Raw genomic sequence first — 17,294 nt, 5'->3', positions numbered from 1 at the left:
ATTGGGAGAATGGGCAAAGAAGTGGCAGGTGGAATATGGTGTAGAGAAGTGCATTGTTATGCACTTTGGTAGAAGGAATAAAGGCACAGACTGTTTTCTAAATGGGGAGAAAATTCAAAAAATAGAGGTGTAAAGGGGCTTGGAAGTCCTTATGCTAGTTACCCTAAAGGTCAACTGGCAGGTCGAATTGACTGTGAGGAAGGTAAATGTACCATTAGTATTCATTTCAAGAGGATTAGAATACCTGAACAAGGATGTGATGCTGAAGCTTTATAAGGCATTAGTCAGACCACATTTGGAGTATAGTGAGCAGTTTTGGGCTCTTTATGTAAGAAAAAATGCACTGGCATTGGAGAGAGTCTGGAGGAAATTCACAAGAATGATTCTGGGAATGAAAGATTGTCATATGAGTCACATTTGATGGCTCTGGGCCTGTACTTGCTGGGATTTAGAAGTATGAGGGTGGATCTCATCGAATCCTTTGAATATTGAAAGGACTAGATAGGGTGAATGTGGAAAGGATGTTTCCTATAGTGAGTGAGTCTAGGACCAAGGGGCACAGCCTCAGAATAGAGGAACATCCTTTTAGAATAGAGAAGCAGAGGAATTTCTTAATGAATCAAAGAATCTACATTTCTTATTGCCAGAGAAGGACACAGAGGCCAAACTATTAGGTATATTTAAAGTGTACTTTTATAGGTTCTTAATTAGTTAGGGCATCAGAGGTTATGGGGAGAAGCCAGGAGAATGACATTGAGAGGGATGGAATGGTGGAGCAGATGTGATGGGCCAAATGGCCTATTCAGCTCCTATGTCTTACAGTCTTATGTTCTTATAAGTAACCCTGAACCCCCATTTTATGATCAGATGACACAAGACATAATCTCATCAAAGCAGGGGAGGAAGTGTCATTCATTCAATAAACTAAACTTGAAATGCAAAGCTATCATCAGTAATAGTGCTGCAGACATATTGGATTGTGATACAAGACTACAAGGTTTGTTAATCTCTCTCTTTGAGTAAAATATCAGAAAGATATTACTTGGTTTGGCCAGCTGTCGGACTCCAGATCCAAGTCAAAAACTTCAGATGCCAGAAATCCAAAATAAAAAACTGGAAATGCATTAGGAAGCATCTGTGGAAAGAGAAACTATTAACATTACAGATCTGGGACAACTGAATAAAACATCTGTGCACTTCTAACATTTTTTAAAATTTAAATAGAAGTATTGTCTACTGTTATCTCCCCTCTGAACTGATCCATCCAATCTGTCAGTTGTGCCAAACTGTATTGCAAATCCTCAGAATAGTTTTATTACTTAACAACAAGCTGAAAACTTGGCTGAGTATATCTTATGGTGCCATACAACATGCACCCGGGTACTTTGGCCCGGACAGTTCATGTCGGATGAACCCAAGAATAACATGCCAACTCAATTTAGCCAATTTCCATCCCATGGCCTACTGCCAATCGTCAGTGTGATACAAGATGCCAACAGTGCTATCAAGCAGTCTGCATACCAATAAACTGTGCACTAATGTCAAAGATTGATGGATTTTTATGGAAACAGTACAGTACAAGACATAAAAAATTACTATAGCTGCTACAAGAATAAAGAAAAATATATTTTGCAAAAGAGCAATAGTGAGGTAGTGTTCATGGGTTCTGTTTAGAAATAAGAGGGTGGAGGCAAAGAAGTTGTTCCTAAAATGTTGACTGTGGATCTTCAGGCCCCGTGCCTCTGCTGTGATGGTAGTAATGAGAATAGCAAGGACTTTTTAGGGATAGTCTGCATGGCTTTATGCAAAGAAAATCTTGTCTCATTAGCTCATTTGAGGATTTTGAAGAAGTGATGAGGGGAGGATGAAGATGTTGTCCACACAGACTTAAGCAAAGTCTTCGGCAATATCTCAAATGGGAGGCAATTCTGGAAAGTTAGAACACGTGGGGCCCAGGTGAAGCTGGCCCATCAGATACAAAATTGGCCTGGTGGTAGGAGGCAGAGGGTAGTAATGGAAACAAGAGAAAATCTGCAGATGCTGGAGATCCGAGCAACACACACAAAATACTGGAGGAACTCTGCAGACCAGGCAGCATCTGTGGAAAAGAGTACAGTTAACGTTTTGGTCCGAGACCCTTCGGTAAGACTGGAGAAAAAGAGCTGAGGAGTATTATGTAAAAGGTGGGGGGAGGAGAGAGAGAGAAACACAAGGTGATAGGTGAAACCTGAAGGGGGAGGGATCATCCTGCCCCTATCATCTTGTATTTCTCCGGGTTTCACTCCGTGATTTTGTGCCCACCATTTAATCTACTCTAAGATCAATCTAACCTTTCCATCCTACATAACTCTCCAATTTTGTATCATCTAAGTGCCTGTCTAAGAGTTTCTTAAATGGCCAATGTATCTGCCTCCAGTACTGCCCCTGGCAGGGTGTTCCACGCACCCACCACTTCCTGTGTGAAGAATCGACCTCAGGCAGATCTCTTATTCTTTCCTCCAAACACTTTAAAATTATGCACCCTAGTATTAGCCATTTCCGCCCGCTCGAGGTCTTTAAAGTGGGACTGTTTTGCCTTCACAGAAGGCAAGGTGCCTAGCTGTCATTCGCTTAGCCATTGATCCAAACCGAGCTGTGTGGGATACCCTTGGGTTTCACTTTGTGATACAGAATCACAACGGGCCCTTCTTCACTACCCTGTCTACAGGTGTTGCTGCTTTCAGAAAACTGTACTTGCTCTCCCAAGTCTCCCTGTTCTAAACCACTCTTCAGGGCTCTGTCCTGTACCGTGCAGGTCCTGCTTTGGTTTAACTGACCAAAATACACTTGGAGTTAAATTCTGTTTACAACTGTTGTTATTTAAAACCAAATAAAACTACCTTGTTAACGTTTCAAAGCAGAGTACCAACCACCTGCCAGGTATTCCAGATGGAGACCAGGAGGCAGCCAAGTTCCACATTCTTACCCTAGAATTGACTGCACCTGATTAAAACAATCTTATTCTGAAAAGGTGCAAATAGTCACTGAAGGCAGAATTTTCATTTCTTTTTAAATTATTTAAAGGTGCAATGCAGAACAGGCCCTTCTGGCCCAACAAACCGCACCTCCCTTACTTATCGTTAGCCTAATCATAGGACAAGTTACAATGACCAACTAACTGGTACTTCTCTGGACTGTGTGAGGAAACACAAATGGTCTCGGGGGAAATATACAAACTCCTTACAGTCAGTGCTAGTATTAAACTCCGAACTCTGATGTCAACACTGGAATGGCACAGCACCGCCAAGGCACCCCAGCTCATTTAGCCATACAGCATGGAACAGGGCCTCTGGCTCAGTGAGCTGCCGCCCAGCGGCCCACCTATTTAACCTGAGCCTCATCACAGGACATTTACAATGACCAATTAACCCACTAACCCCCAATCCTCTGGGCTGTGGGGAACCCACGTGCTCACAGAACCAACATACAAATCTTCTTACAGAGGACGTCAGAAATGAACTCTGAACTCTGACACTGGGGCAAACTGCTATGATACCATTGCACCCCTTTGTAGATCAACACAGGCTATCCAGTACCTTCAGGTCTTTGCAGGGTTTGAAATTCCCGAGAGAACAAAAATGTCACAGACACGCAGCAGGATCGATTTTAAAGGTTGGACACACCTATTTTAGTTTGCTTAATGTTGCCATCGCTCTCAGATGTGAATAACCTTGCTGACCACATTCATCCTCTCAGCAACTATGTGCAATACAACTTAAATTTCACTCAACAGTGGAAAAATATTGCTGCACCCGCTGCATAGTTTAAACATTTGAAGAGCCAAGAGCCTGCTCCACTGATGCCTATATAAATGTTGAAAAATTGCAGTACATGTTAAAAATCTGTTGTTTTCATTTTAAACACAAAACGTTCCTTGGTTTAATGTTTCATATAATTGCTAAAGGAATTTTGATAACTTCCTCTTGCAAGCTTAGCATGAGGCAACATTTGCCAATGGTGGTTGATCTATATTCAGAACGGTTATGCTGATAGATTAATGTGAGAGGAAACAAACAAGGGAGCTGTGAGGTGAAGGTCAACGTCTTGCTGAGTGTGAAACTACAAGCAGAAGACAAGATAAACCCAACAGATCAGACAGAGTCTGTGAAGAAGAAACACGAGTTAATAATGCAGATGACAAAGTTATCTCTAATCCAATGTGGTCAACTCTAATCCACATTTCACAGTCTCACCTGTCTCTTTGCTTTCATTGTCTTTAACTGCTCTCATTATTCTGTTAACCATTTATTATCAATGTATATTATTTACAACCTTTGTCTCCTTACAGGCAGTCACAAAACAAAGAAACCCAACAGAACCCATTAAAAATGACCATGACACACCCAATGTGTGGGGGGAGAAAAAACAAATTGTGCGAGCAATAAAAGTTTGCAAATAATACTTTTGTGAACTTCAGCTCTGAGCAAGTCCACTGACATGAAGGCAGCTGATCCAGGAACCCATTAGTTGCAAACCACAACTCCAGTTCAGCGCTGAGATGAGTACGTCTAAAGGAATCTCCAGCTAAACACCGGCCTGTCCCACTCCTTTGGCCCTGACACCCTGACCTTTTCAATCTGGCCCAGCGCTTATTTTGGCCAAATCTCAAGTCAATTCTGACTCTCAGATCCAGTCCCTGCCGCTTCATTATGCACTTGGGTTCAGACCCCATGGGCTCAATTTGGCACCGCAATCAAATCGACCGGACGGTGGGTTGTCCCTCACTCTCGGGCCTGAGCTCTGCTGCTTTGACTCCGCCTCCAAGTCTACTCCATCAGTGGCCAGACATTGGCTCATACCCCACTCTCAGGCCTGGGCCCCGCAGCCTTAACTTGGCTCGTACCCACCCTGCACCTTTGAGACTTCAGTTTGCATCTCAAAAGTGCGAAGTCCTACAAGCAGTTTGAAAGCTCAGCTCTGAGGGGGATGTTACAGTGTATTGATTGCAGTGATCACTTCCCAGAAAAAAAATGTGATTAATAAAGTAATTAATAGTTTTTTTTTGCTGCTAGCAAGTCGTCACTGTACTCCACTTGGAAGCAAAGTAAACAAATGACATTCAGAACTGACGTTCGCAAAAGTGAGTCGACAGCCACGTTGCCAATCACAGCCGATCCAGGAGGCCGTTAGTTGCAGGCCACAGCCTCAGCTCAGTGCAGAGATGAGTCAACCTCGCAAGCAGCAAACAGCCCCATCAACTTTGTTATAACCAATACTATCCCTGAATCACCCTATCTGAGATACTCATTTTGTCCTATCTGTCCCTTAGCCACCCTAAATGCAATTTAAAAATCACTCACTTTCTTAGTCCTGATGATGGGTCATTGCCCAAAACGTTGACTGTTTCTTTTCACAAACGCTGCCCAAACTTCAATGCGTCTAGAAATGTATCTGTTTTTATTTCAGGTTTCTAATATCAGCAGACTACTTCCTTTACACTCATGTTGCTTTCAAAGCTGTTTTCCTGTGGGCATTCTAGAATTTCCTACATGAAAACAGCTTCATGATTTGATTTTATGACAATATTCCCTGGCCTGCAACATTTACTTTTATTTTCTCAGCTGTCATCTCTTGGTTTGGTACAGATGCAAACAATAACAAAATGTTTGAAATTATGTTTAATTTCCATACTAAATCCCTAATTCTGTCCTTTCTAGGTAACTCTTCCTGAAACCTGTTTGGTAGTGGCTTCATTCATTTATTAAGACATTTTAAGATCACTACTGTTGCAGAATTTGTAAATTTTAACATGAATGCTTCAATTTTTCAATCAGATTCAAGCTCATTCTTCTAAATACTAGTGGAATAACTAGTGTAATAATTTGAGAAGCTCAAGGTGAGAGATATATCAAGTTTGAAGTTTGTGCAGGTCTATGGGTCATGGCAGGATTTTGAAAGTCTACAAATTTATTAAGGAACACGCACAAAATACTGGTGGAACACAGCAGGCCAGGCAGCATCTATAGGGAGAAGTGCTGTCGACGTTTCGGGCCGAGACCCTTCGTCAGGACTAACTGAAAGGAAAGATAGTAAGAGATTTGAAAGTAGGAGGGGGAGGGGGAAATGCAAAATGATAGGAGAAGACCGGAGGGGGTGGGGTGAAGCTCAGAGCCGGGAAGGTGATTGGCAAAAGGGATACAGAGCTAGAAAGGGAAAGAATCATGGGACTGGAGGCCTAGGGAGAAAGAAAGGGGGAGGGGAGCACCAGAGGGAGATGGATAACAAGCAAATTGATGGGCAGAAAGAGAGAAAAAAAAGGAGGGGAAAAAAAGCTAAATATATCAGGGATGGGGTAAGAAGGGGAGGAGGGGCATTAACGGAAGTTAGAGAAGTCAATGTTCATGCCATCAGGTTGGAGGCTACCCAGTCGGTCTATAAGGTGTTGTTCCTCCAACCTGAGTTTGGGTTCATTTTGACAGTAGAGGAGGCCATGGATAGACATATCAGAATGGGAATGGGACGTGGAATTAAAATGTGTGGCCACTGGGAGATCCTGCTTTCTCCAGGTGAGGCGACACTTCACCTATGAGTCGGTTGGTGTGGTATACTATGTCTGGTGCTACCGGTGTGGCCTTTTATATATTGGGGAGACCAGACGCAGACTGGGAGACCGTTTTGCTGAACACCTACACTCTGTCCGCCAGAGAAAGCAGGATCTCCCAGAAACAAAGTTTCTATGCATAGAGTTAAATTACAGACAAACAGCATGTCCCTTTCTCAACATGTTGCAAGAAACTTGCCTTAATCCCATATCATCACAGAAAAATACCAAAAGGTCAGGTCAGTTCCAAATTATTAGGTTCCCAGAAACGTTTTCCGAGGATTTTTGGTGGTTTTCCCGTTAGACACCAACAATGTTAAAATTAAATGTGTTGAGCATTGCATTTGAAAGACCTCATTGGGACTAGTTCTCTGGTCACAGGTTCTGCTCTCATTCCAAAAAAATTCGTGAAACACCATCCAACACTAACATGACAAAGTTTTTGAGGTTTCTAGGCACACATTTTCTTTTTGCTTTTTTTATGAGAAAAGGATCTGAAATTACAGTGCCAAAATTTCCTGTGTTTTACTTTTTCCTCATCTGTTAAGTAGTCTTAGCTCTATGAAGCTGCCCCTTTGCCATATTATTTTCATTTCCTTTTCTTCCACTGCACTACCTTTTTTCAGATCCATGCTGATTTTTCACTATTCCCTCTGTCTTTCCCCTCTCTGAGGAAGAACGTTCTGCCCTCAATAAAGACTTCACCATTGCCCCCCTTTGCCCGCACCTCAGAGAGTTCTGCACCCACCACGACGTTGAGCTCTTCTTCCATGGCCTCGATCTCCAAGCCCACTTGAAAAGGATTCCACATCCTGCACAAATGACCCCTTCTCCCATCTCCTCCTCTGCTGGGTCACCCTATTCGGTCTCTAATTGCCGATGAGACATTAACCGTCTCAAATGCTGGACTTAAGGTGTTATACTTAAATGCACGCAGCATAATGAGTAAAGTGGATGATCTTGTTGTAGAGCCACAGATTGGTAGGTATGATATTGTGGCCATCACTGAGATGTGGCTAAAGGATGCATGTCTCTGGGAGCTGAACGTCCAAGGATACACGGTGTATTGGAAGGATAGGCAGGTAGGCAGAGGGGGCGGTGTGGCTTTATTGTTAAGAAATGATATTAAATCATTAGAAAGAGGTGACATAGGATCAGAAGGTCCAGAATCTTAATGGGTTGAGCTAAGAAATCGCAGGGGTAAAAGGACCCTGATGGCAGTTATCTACAGGCCTCCAAACAGCTGCAGTGATGTGGACTACAAATTACAACAGGAAATAGAAAAAGCTTGCCAGAAGGGCAGTGTTATGATAATTGTGGGGGATTTTAACATGCGAGTGGATTGGAAAAATCAGGTCGGCACTGGATCTTAAGAGAGAGAATTTGTAGAATCTCTACGAGACGGCTTTTTAGAACAGCTTGTTGTTGAGCCCACTAGGGGATCGGTTGTACTGGCTTGGGTATTGTGTAATGAACCAGAGATGATTACAGAGATTGAGGTGAAGGAACCCTTAGGAGGCAGTGATCATAACATGAATGAGTTCACTGTGAAATTTGAGAAAGAGAAGCTGAAATTCAATGTGTCGGTATTTCAGTGGAGTAAAGGAAATTACAGTGGCATGAGAGAGGAACTGGCCAAAGTTGACTGGAAAGGGACACTAGCAGGAAGGATGGCAAAGCAGCAGTGGCTGCAAGAAGTGAGGAAGGCGCAAGACAGATAAATTCCAAAGAAGAAGAAATTTTTGAATGGAAAAAAGATGCAATTGTGGCTGACAAGAGAAGTCAAAGAAGAGGGCATACAAGGAAGCAAAAGTTAGTGGGAAGACAGAGGATTGGGAAGTTTTTAAAAACTTACAAAAGGAAACTAAGAAGGACATTAAGAGGGAAAAGATGAACTGTGGAAGGAAGCTAGCAAATAATATCAAAGAGGATACTAAAAGCTTTTTCAAGTATATAAAGAGTAAAAGACAGGTGAGAGTAGATTTAGGACATAGAAAATGATGCTGGAGAAATTGTAATGGTAGATAAGGAGATGGCAGAGGAACTGAATGAGTATTTTGCATCAGTCTTCACTGAGGAAGACATCAGCAGTATACTGGACACTCAAGGGTGTCAGGGAAGAGAAGTGTGCACAGTCACAATTACGACTGAGAAAGTACTCAGGAAGCTGAATAGTCTAAGGGTAGATAAATCTCCTGGACCAGATGGAATACACCCTCGTGTTCCGAAGGAAGTAGCAGTGGAGATTGCGGAGGCATTAGCAATGATCTTTCAAAAGTCAATAGATTCTGGCATGATTCTGGAGGACTGGAAGATTGCAAATGTCACTCCGCTATTTAAGAAGGGGGCAAGGAAGCAAAAAGGAAATTATAGGCCTGTTAGCTTGACATCAGTGGTTGGGAAGTTGTTGGAGTCGATTGTCAAGAATGAGGTTATGGAGTACCTGGAGGCATATGACAAGATAGGCAGAACTCAGCATGGTTTCCTTAGAGGAAAATCCTGCCTGACAAACCTATTGCAATTTTCTGAGGAAATTACAAGTAGGCTAGACAAGGGAGATGCAGTGGATGTTGTGTACTTGGGATTTTCAGAAGGCCTTTGACAAGGTGCCACACACGAGGCTGCTAAACAAGATAAGAACCCATGGAACTACAGGCAAGTTACATATGTAGATAGAGCATTGGCTGATTGGCAGGAAACAGAGAGTGGGAATAAAGGGATCCCATTCTGGTTGGCTGCCGGTTACCAGTTGTGTTCCACAGGGGTCCGTGTTGTGGCCGCTTCATTTTTACGTTGTCTATCAACGATTTGGATTATGGAATAGATGGCTTTGAGGCTAATTTTGCTGATGATACAAAGATAGGTGGAGGGGCCGGCAGTGCTGAGGAAACAGAGTCTGCAGAGAGACTTGGATAGATTGGGAGAATGGGCAAAGAAGTGGCAAATGAAATACAATGTTGGAAAGTGTATGGTCATGCACTTTGGTAGAAGAAATAAACAGGCAGACTGTTATTTACGTGGGGGAGAGAATTCAAAGTTCTGAGATGCAACGGGACTTGGGAGTCCTCGTGCAGGATATCCTGAAGGTTAACCTCCAGGTTGAGTTGGTGGTGAAGAAGGCGAATGCAATGTTGGTATTCATTTCTAGAAGAATAGAGTATAGGAGCAGGGATGTGATGTTGAGGCTCTCTAAGGCACTGGTAAGACCTCACTTGGAGTACTGTGTGCAGTTTTGGGCTCCTTATTTAAGAAAGGATGTGCTGACGTTGGAGAGGGTTCAGAGAAGATTCACTAGAATGATTCCGGGAATGAGAGGGTTAACATATGAGGAATGTTTGACCGCTCTTGGACTGTACTCCTTGGAGTTTAGAACAATGAGGAGGGACCTCATAGAAACATTTCGAATATTGAAAGGCATGGACAAAGTGGATGTGGCAAAGTTGTTTCCCAGGGTTGGGGAGTCTAGTACAAGAGGACATGATTTAAGGATTGCAGGCCGCACATTCAGAACAGAGATGCGAAGAAATCTTTTTAGCCAGAGGGTGGTGAATCTATGGAATTTGTTGCCACGGGCGGCAGTGGAGGCCAAGTCATTGGGTGTATTTAAGGCAGAGATTGATAGATACTTCAGTAGCCAGGGCATCAAAAGTTATGGTGAGAAGGTGGGGGAATGGGACTAAATGGGAGAATGGATCAGCTCATGATAAAATTGTGGATCAGACTCAATGGGCCAAATAGCCGACTTCTGCTCCTTTGTCTTATGGTCTTATGGTCTCAATTTCAACATTTCTGTCTCATCCTCCAACCTGACCCCTTCCAAATGCATAGCCTTTCAATCTCTCCGCACCAGTCCCAAACTTACCAACAAACCTGCAGGCAAAGGGGGTGCTGTTGATGTGTGGCACACTGACTGTAACCTTGCTGAGGCCAGGCGACAACTCTCAGACACCTCCTCATTACCTACCCCTCGAGGAGGACGCCCGCTCCATATCATCAGAAAACTGTCTCTGACACTATCACTCACCTGACGATCTCATCTCCTCCATGGATGTTCAGTCCCTATACACTTCTATCTCCCATCAGGAAGGCCTCAAATCCCTCTGTTTCTTTCTTGACAGAAGAATCAATCAATCCCCCACCGTCACCACCCTCCTCCATGTGGCAGAACTGGTTCTCACCCCAAGCAATTTTTCCTTTGGCTCCTCCCACTTTTTCTGAACTGGAGGGGTAGCCATGGCCACTCGCATGGGCCCAACCTATGCCTGCCTCTTCGTCAGCTATGTAGAACGATCCATGTTCGAGGCCTTCCCCAACTCTTCCTCTGCTACATTGCTGACTGCATTGGTGCTGCTTCATGAACCCATGCTGAGCTCGTCAATTTAATCAATTTTGCCTCTACCTTCCACCCTGCCCTTAAATTCACTTGGGCTATCTTTAACACCTCCCTCCCCTTTCTTGATCTATCAATCTCCATTTCTAAAGACAAGCTGTGAACTGACATCTTTTATGAACCTACGGATTCCAATAGTTATCTTGACTAACCTCTTCCCACCCTATCTCCTGTAAAAAAAAGCTATTCTCTTTTCTCAGTTTCTTCACCTCCACTGCATCTGTTCTCAGCATGTGGCTTTCCATTCCAGGAAATCAGAAATGTCCTCCTTTAAAGAACAGGGGAAAGATCAAGGGCTTCCATCTAATATTGATTCTGCCCTCACCCACATTTCCCGTGCATCCACACTCACACCATTTTCCCACCAATGTAATAATGATAGAGTCCCTCTTGTCCTTACCTACCACCCCATCAGCTGCTACATCCAACACATTACCCTCCGCAACTTCTGCCACTTCCAAAGGGACCCTACCACTAAATGTAGCTCTACCTCCTCTTCCCTCCACTTTCCACAGGGAGCGCACCCTCCCTACTAATCTCCCCCCCAGGCACTTAACCCTGCAAGCAGCCTGAATGTTACACCTGCCCATACACCTCCTCCATTCAGTGCCCCAAACAGTCGTTGCAGGTGAGGCAACACTTTACCTGCGAATCTGCTGGGGTCGTCTATTGTGTCCAGTGCTCCTGATGCGGCCCCTCTACAACGGGGGACCGCTTTGTCGAGCACCTCCGTGCCATCCGTCACAAGCAGGACTTCCCAGTGGCCAAACCTTCTAATTCTGACTCCCATTGCCATTCCAACATGTAGATCCATGGCCTCCTTTTCTGCCAAGATGGGGCCAGAGCAACACTTGATATTCCGTCTGGATACCATTCAGTATCAATATCGATTTCTCCTTCCAGTGAACAAAATACCCCCCCCCCCCACTACCTCTATTTCCCCACTTTGACCCTTCACTTCTTCTCACCTATTTGCTGTTGTTGTGTCCGATACTTCATGACCTCATGGGGTCCACAGGGTTTTCACGGCAAGATAGAGAAGTAGATGGCCAGGCCTTTCTTCCGCGCAGATACTGCTGCTGCCCAGGTTGGGACCCGGCTGGGCTTGAACTCAGGACCATCGGCCTCGAAGTCCAGTACTGATGCCATTACACCAACAGCTGGGTTGCTTCCCCCTAGATCCCTTCCTCCTTTCCTTTCCCCTCCTGTCCACTCTCCTCTCCTATCAGATTCTTTCTATCCCAGTCCCTTATCTTTCCCACCCACCTGGCTACACCTTCCAGCTAACCTCTTTCCCTTCCCCCTCACCTTTTAATTCAGGCATCTCCCTCCCTCCCCACTTCCCTCTCGGTCCTGATGATGGGCCTCAGCACAAAATGGAGACTGCTTACACCTTTCCATAGACGCTGCCTGACCGGCTGAGTTCCTCCTGCATTTGGTGTGTGTAACTTCCTGTTTTCAGTGGGGTGCTTTTCAGTTTCAACATACTCAATGTTGAAAAGGTTCTCCTTCTCTAATCACCTAAAACCAGAAATGGCTTTATTTCAGTATTAACACAAGGCTCCTCTAATCATTGCAAGTGTGGATAACTAAATTATTTTGCCAGTGTGCAAATTTCTTGAAACCTCCAGTCTAAAATGGTCCATGTGGAAATATTTAATGGCACCTCTCAAAAATGCTTTTATATCCTGTGGTGATGAAGAAGCCCCTCAAAATATCTCAAGCCACTGGTGCAAACCCTCATCATCTTCTCAAACACCTCTCAGCCCCTGGACCTCTCAGCTCCAGGCCATAAGAATAGATCAACATTTGTAAGTCTGAATCAAAGGAGTGCTGTATTAGGGAGTCTCCCCAAAAGAAAGGCAAGAATCGTCATCCTTCTCGGATATAGTGGGACATGCTTAAGGTAAATACTGCTGGAACAGAGGGATATGTATGGAATGGATAAAGTAAATGGGAATTGGGCTGAAAGGAAATTAATTAAACCACACTGATTATAACCATTAAATCATATCAACCCAGAGCATTGTAAATTATCCATTCAGTATCAATTTCTCTGCTCCAGTAGAAAGCTAGACTGGTCTTTTTATCTCCCTGGGAATTTCTGTCATTCAATTAAATATCAGGTCACTGATCCACAATCCAACTCCACATATGAGCCTTTCCTCCACACCTCTTAATAGATCTATTAAAGTCGCAAAGTTGACTTAGCATCAAATGCAGTTTACTAAATGTTCTCAGGTTCCATTCCCTAACTACATTCCTGAAAAAAAAAATAGCCCTTGCTTCTATACCAAGCCCCAAATCCTGGGTTCTCTGGCCAGTAGAATTGAACAATTTCTACCCAGCTCTCCAGATTTTCACTGTAGCATTTAATGAAGCTATCAGCAAAGGCAGTAAATGTCTGAGGTGTAAAGCAAAGTTAACAGTGTGAACTCCATACACTCCTGCTGTAGACTCAACTTTTTGCTTGCTTATTCGGTCATTACCCAGATTTTAATTACATCTTATTTCCCTTCTCTCACAGAAACACACTTGCCTTCCACAGTAGTATTGAGATATCCTTCTTCCTCCCAAAAGTAGTTACTGTCACCCATAATGTTTCCACAGTGATGATTATGATTTTGAGGGTTTTGGTACCTGGTTTATGGTCTAGCCAACCACAGGAGGGTACATTGACAATGATTACTTCCTCAAACTGCAACCTTTAAGACGGTATTAAAGTTGACTAGACACAGGGAAACCACACTTTTGATAAACCACACTTAAGCAATGTCCTTTAAATATTAAAGCTCTAATTATTGACTATTGTTGTCAAATAATGCATCAAACCTATATCTTCAGCACAAGGTAACTTTGCACTGATTTCCACTACCTTGGCGCGGCCTTACGACACGATTACGTAAAGCGTCATAAAACAAAGCAAGCCTAAACGCATTTTTAAAAGTCCGTCCATATGGTGAAAATTTCAACAATGTTAATTTGATACTCGGATTTAATTGGAAACCTTAGGCTAATAAAAAAAATCAGCAAAGTGAAAGGTTTCTTGGAATGGTGTAAGGCATCACCAGCAGCATCACATAGGGAGCGATTGAGTGGAAACCAATTCACCAACAAACGTTAACAGCAGACTACTGGCGTGGCATCCAGACGGAACCGCTTTGAGTACAATGTCACAGGTCGCCTCGAGGTGTCCTTCACCAAACTCGGCTTCTGCGAATGAGTTTCATTAAAGAATGCGCCAAGACTGACTTCGCCTTGCATGTGCTTACACTGTTTAAGTTCAGGACGGCCAGAGGTCGAAACAAACAACAGCGCGAACATGAACTGGGAACCGAATATCGTTTTTAGTTAAAATCAATCCCGCCACAAAACAAAAACAAATCCTACGTGTTTAGTTAGATTCTTTCCTTCAGGGAAGTTCTCTTATTCAAAAAAAGATATTTTATGTTTAACTATATTCTCTCGATGTTCTGAACTCTATGGTTAGATTTTCAGCTGAAATTCAAGATAAAAGAGCATTTTCCGCGTTGTCTCGACAACTAGACTTTTTAGGCTGCGGGCGGATGATTTCGAAGAACCTGCAGAGAGTTGTAAAACGAGCAGGGCAGCCAAAAGACTGCACTAAATTACCCCGAGCCCCATAAACTTTCAGCAGTAAAATGTTAATCGGGAGCATGTGCCTCGAAAGCCACTTTATCGAACCTGCACCGAAAACCGTCAGGAAAGCGACCCAAGCTTTCCCTCTCTATTAAAAATGCCCTCTGGTAGCCCTGAGGTGATTTTATTTTTACCGCTATGAAGGTTTGACGAATGCAATAAACTTAATGGAGAAGACGTTGCTCGCTAACGCGTTCAGGAATTCGATTGCACACTACCAAGCCCACCGTTGCAGTGGACTAGGAAACACATACATACACTCAGGGGACCCGTTGGACTAGAAAAGACCAGGCACTGAAAGCGCGTTCTAAAGCGAGAATGGTTGCGCTGGTCAGAAGGAGTCCCCCACTCTCTCCGAGTTTCTACAAGCTTACTTGTTGATCCCCCATTCCAAATAGCTGTGGATGCAAAGCCCCGCCTTCCCGTCTATCAACTGCCCGCTGTAGTTGGCCTGGATGGTGTAGTCTTGCCCCGGTACCAGCGTGTCATTCAGTTCAATCACCAAGTACTGGTTTTGAACTTCTAGCCAGATGTCCAGGATGGTGAGAGAGGAGCGCAACCCGGGGCGGCGAGCGCTGATAGCCACCCAGCTGTAGTTGAGCTCCTGGCTGTGAAGCAAGATGATCTCGGTCTCCTCCTTGCAGGTCACTGTCAGATTCACCTGGCCGAGGAAGCTCTCGAGTTGCTGCTGCCCGGGAAGCAGACGAGGCCACAGCTCCAACTGGTAATGCCTGGGAATGAGAGTTTTCGGTAGGCGTGAGTTGTTCCACGGACCCTGGCGGCCAGAGAAAGGCGGCCAATCGGTGCTGGGCAGATCCCAGGTCGCCGAGACGGTCTGAGTTTTGTCAGCCCTCAGTTTGCCATAGAGTATGGCTAACACCGTCGATACCAACAGTAACCCCACGATGACGAGGCCGAAGAACACCACCACCTTCCGGCTGAGATAGAATCCGGAGTTGGCATTCGATGTGATATTTGGTGTCGGGTCCTTCTGGGGCATCTTCAGCTCGGCTGGGGTTATCTTTACGTGTTGTCGAACTGCTCACGTTTCCCGTCTGAGAGCGCGAGGTTGAACCTGATCCCACTCGGACCAAAACCCATCTGACTGACAACTTGCAATTTGAAGTTATGGTGGGCTTGCGGCGCGCATCAAACGTTCAATAATGTCTCCTCCCTCTGACAGCAGAGAGCGTAGTGTTTCCCGGTAATTAGGGAGTGCACCGGGTCCACTTTGAATATGCGGCTGCTGTTTGTTTCTGGGGAGATTCGCACGCAGTCCAGGGCAGGGAAAGCGAATGAAAGAGCACATATGCCCTGTTAGGATTAGTATATCTCGTAAAACACGAAATAGTTGTTGCAGGTTCTGGTACTTAAAGTTTTAATAAAGTATCCGCGCACATTTAAAACAAACAGAAATCTTGTCATACACTGCGCTGGCTCTCGTTCCCTTGAGCTGACACTAACAGACAGGCAGCCTGGAGTGTTAGGAAGAGCCACCCGCACACTGATTAATCTTAGTGAAGGCAACTTCTTTCAGGATCGAAGAATAAATTGATTTGACCAGGATTGCCGAATTCTGAAAAATTGTAATTCCAAGTGCAGTATCCGATGTGAATTTGTTACGACTGCGCTGGAGTTCAGGGCTCATGCCTCGGAGAAATTCTGGGACCAGTCTTCTAGAGTTTAGATAAACTATCAGACACATCACCCGAAATTGCAGATTGATTAATTTCCACCCGAACAGCTGCTTTGTATGTTGTTCATCTCTCGGAGTACTCTCAGTTGGAAACGAAGTTATGAGGACGCAATTGTTTATTAACTTGCCGTTTGCATGTTCATCCTCACGCCTAATGGACATGCTGAAAACACCCCGCTGTTTGGGTGTAAACTCCCTACCTACACAGGCAAGCAAAGAATGGAGAGCGGGAACGAAATGCAGTTGACATCGTCTGGGTGCAAAATCTGCTCTAAATAGGCTTTGGATTTGTACACGCCGATTAATGGCAGATGCCACAAAATTCAGGACATAAATCTGCGCGCGTAAAAATTTGTAACCACTTGTACAACATCCTTCATCACGTCAGTAACACGTGCAGCGTTTTATAGTCACGGTAATTCTCCCTCTCTCTCCCCCCTCTCTCTCCCCTCCCCTCCCCCCTCTCTCTCTGTCCCTCCATAGCTGCTGCCCAATTTTCTGATTATTTCCAATCCTAAATCGTAGTTTCCAGTACATGCAACGGTTTCAAAGTTTCAAGATTGAACATTTGAAGATTGAATCATCCCAAAGATGAAGAACTACCATTCTAAAAGGTGGATGAGGCACAAAGGGTGACATGAAAGTCAAAGACAGCATAAAAATAAACAAGAGGGTATATAAAATAGCAAAAGGAGAAGTGGGATGTTAGAGATTGGGAAGAATTTAAAACTGAACAGAAGGCAACTAAACAAAAATAAGGAGAAAAAAATGAACTATGAAGATAAGCTAGCCAAAAAATATCAAAAGAATTTAAAACTCAACAGAAAGCAATTAAACAAAAATAAGGAGGAAAAAAATGAACTATGAAGATAAGCTAGCCAAAAAATATCAAAGAGGATACCAAATGTTATTTTCCAGATATAGGACGAATAAAAGAGAGGCAAGATTGGATTTTGAACAGCCAGAAA

At 44.0% G+C, this 17,294-nt stretch overlaps 1 protein-coding gene across 5 annotated transcripts in view; it reads right to left on the bottom strand.

Annotated features, from left to right (window-relative positions):
* Nucleotides 1-15,820, bottom strand: part of LOC132394008 (aminopeptidase Q-like) — a 195,143-nt gene extending 179,323 nt beyond the window's left edge. For all 5 annotated transcript variants that reach the window (XM_059969603.1, XM_059969604.1, XM_059969606.1 and 2 more), the window contains exon 1: nucleotides 15,005-15,820. In XM_059969603.1, coding sequence (XP_059825586.1) covers nucleotides 15,005-15,630 — 626 coding nt within the window. In that variant the 5' untranslated portion in view covers nucleotides 15,631-15,820. The remainder of the gene's footprint in view (nucleotides 1-15,004) is intronic.
* Nucleotides 15,821-17,294: the final 1,474 nt, after the last annotated feature.

Source organism: Hypanus sabinus, chromosome 5, assembly GCF_030144855.1.
Source record: "Hypanus sabinus isolate sHypSab1 chromosome 5, sHypSab1.hap1, whole genome shotgun sequence".
NCBI classification, from domain to species: domain Eukaryota; kingdom Metazoa; phylum Chordata; class Chondrichthyes; order Myliobatiformes; family Dasyatidae; genus Hypanus; species Hypanus sabinus.
The sequence above is the reverse complement of the archived record's forward strand: the minus strand, read 5'-3'. Positions and strand labels throughout refer to the sequence as shown.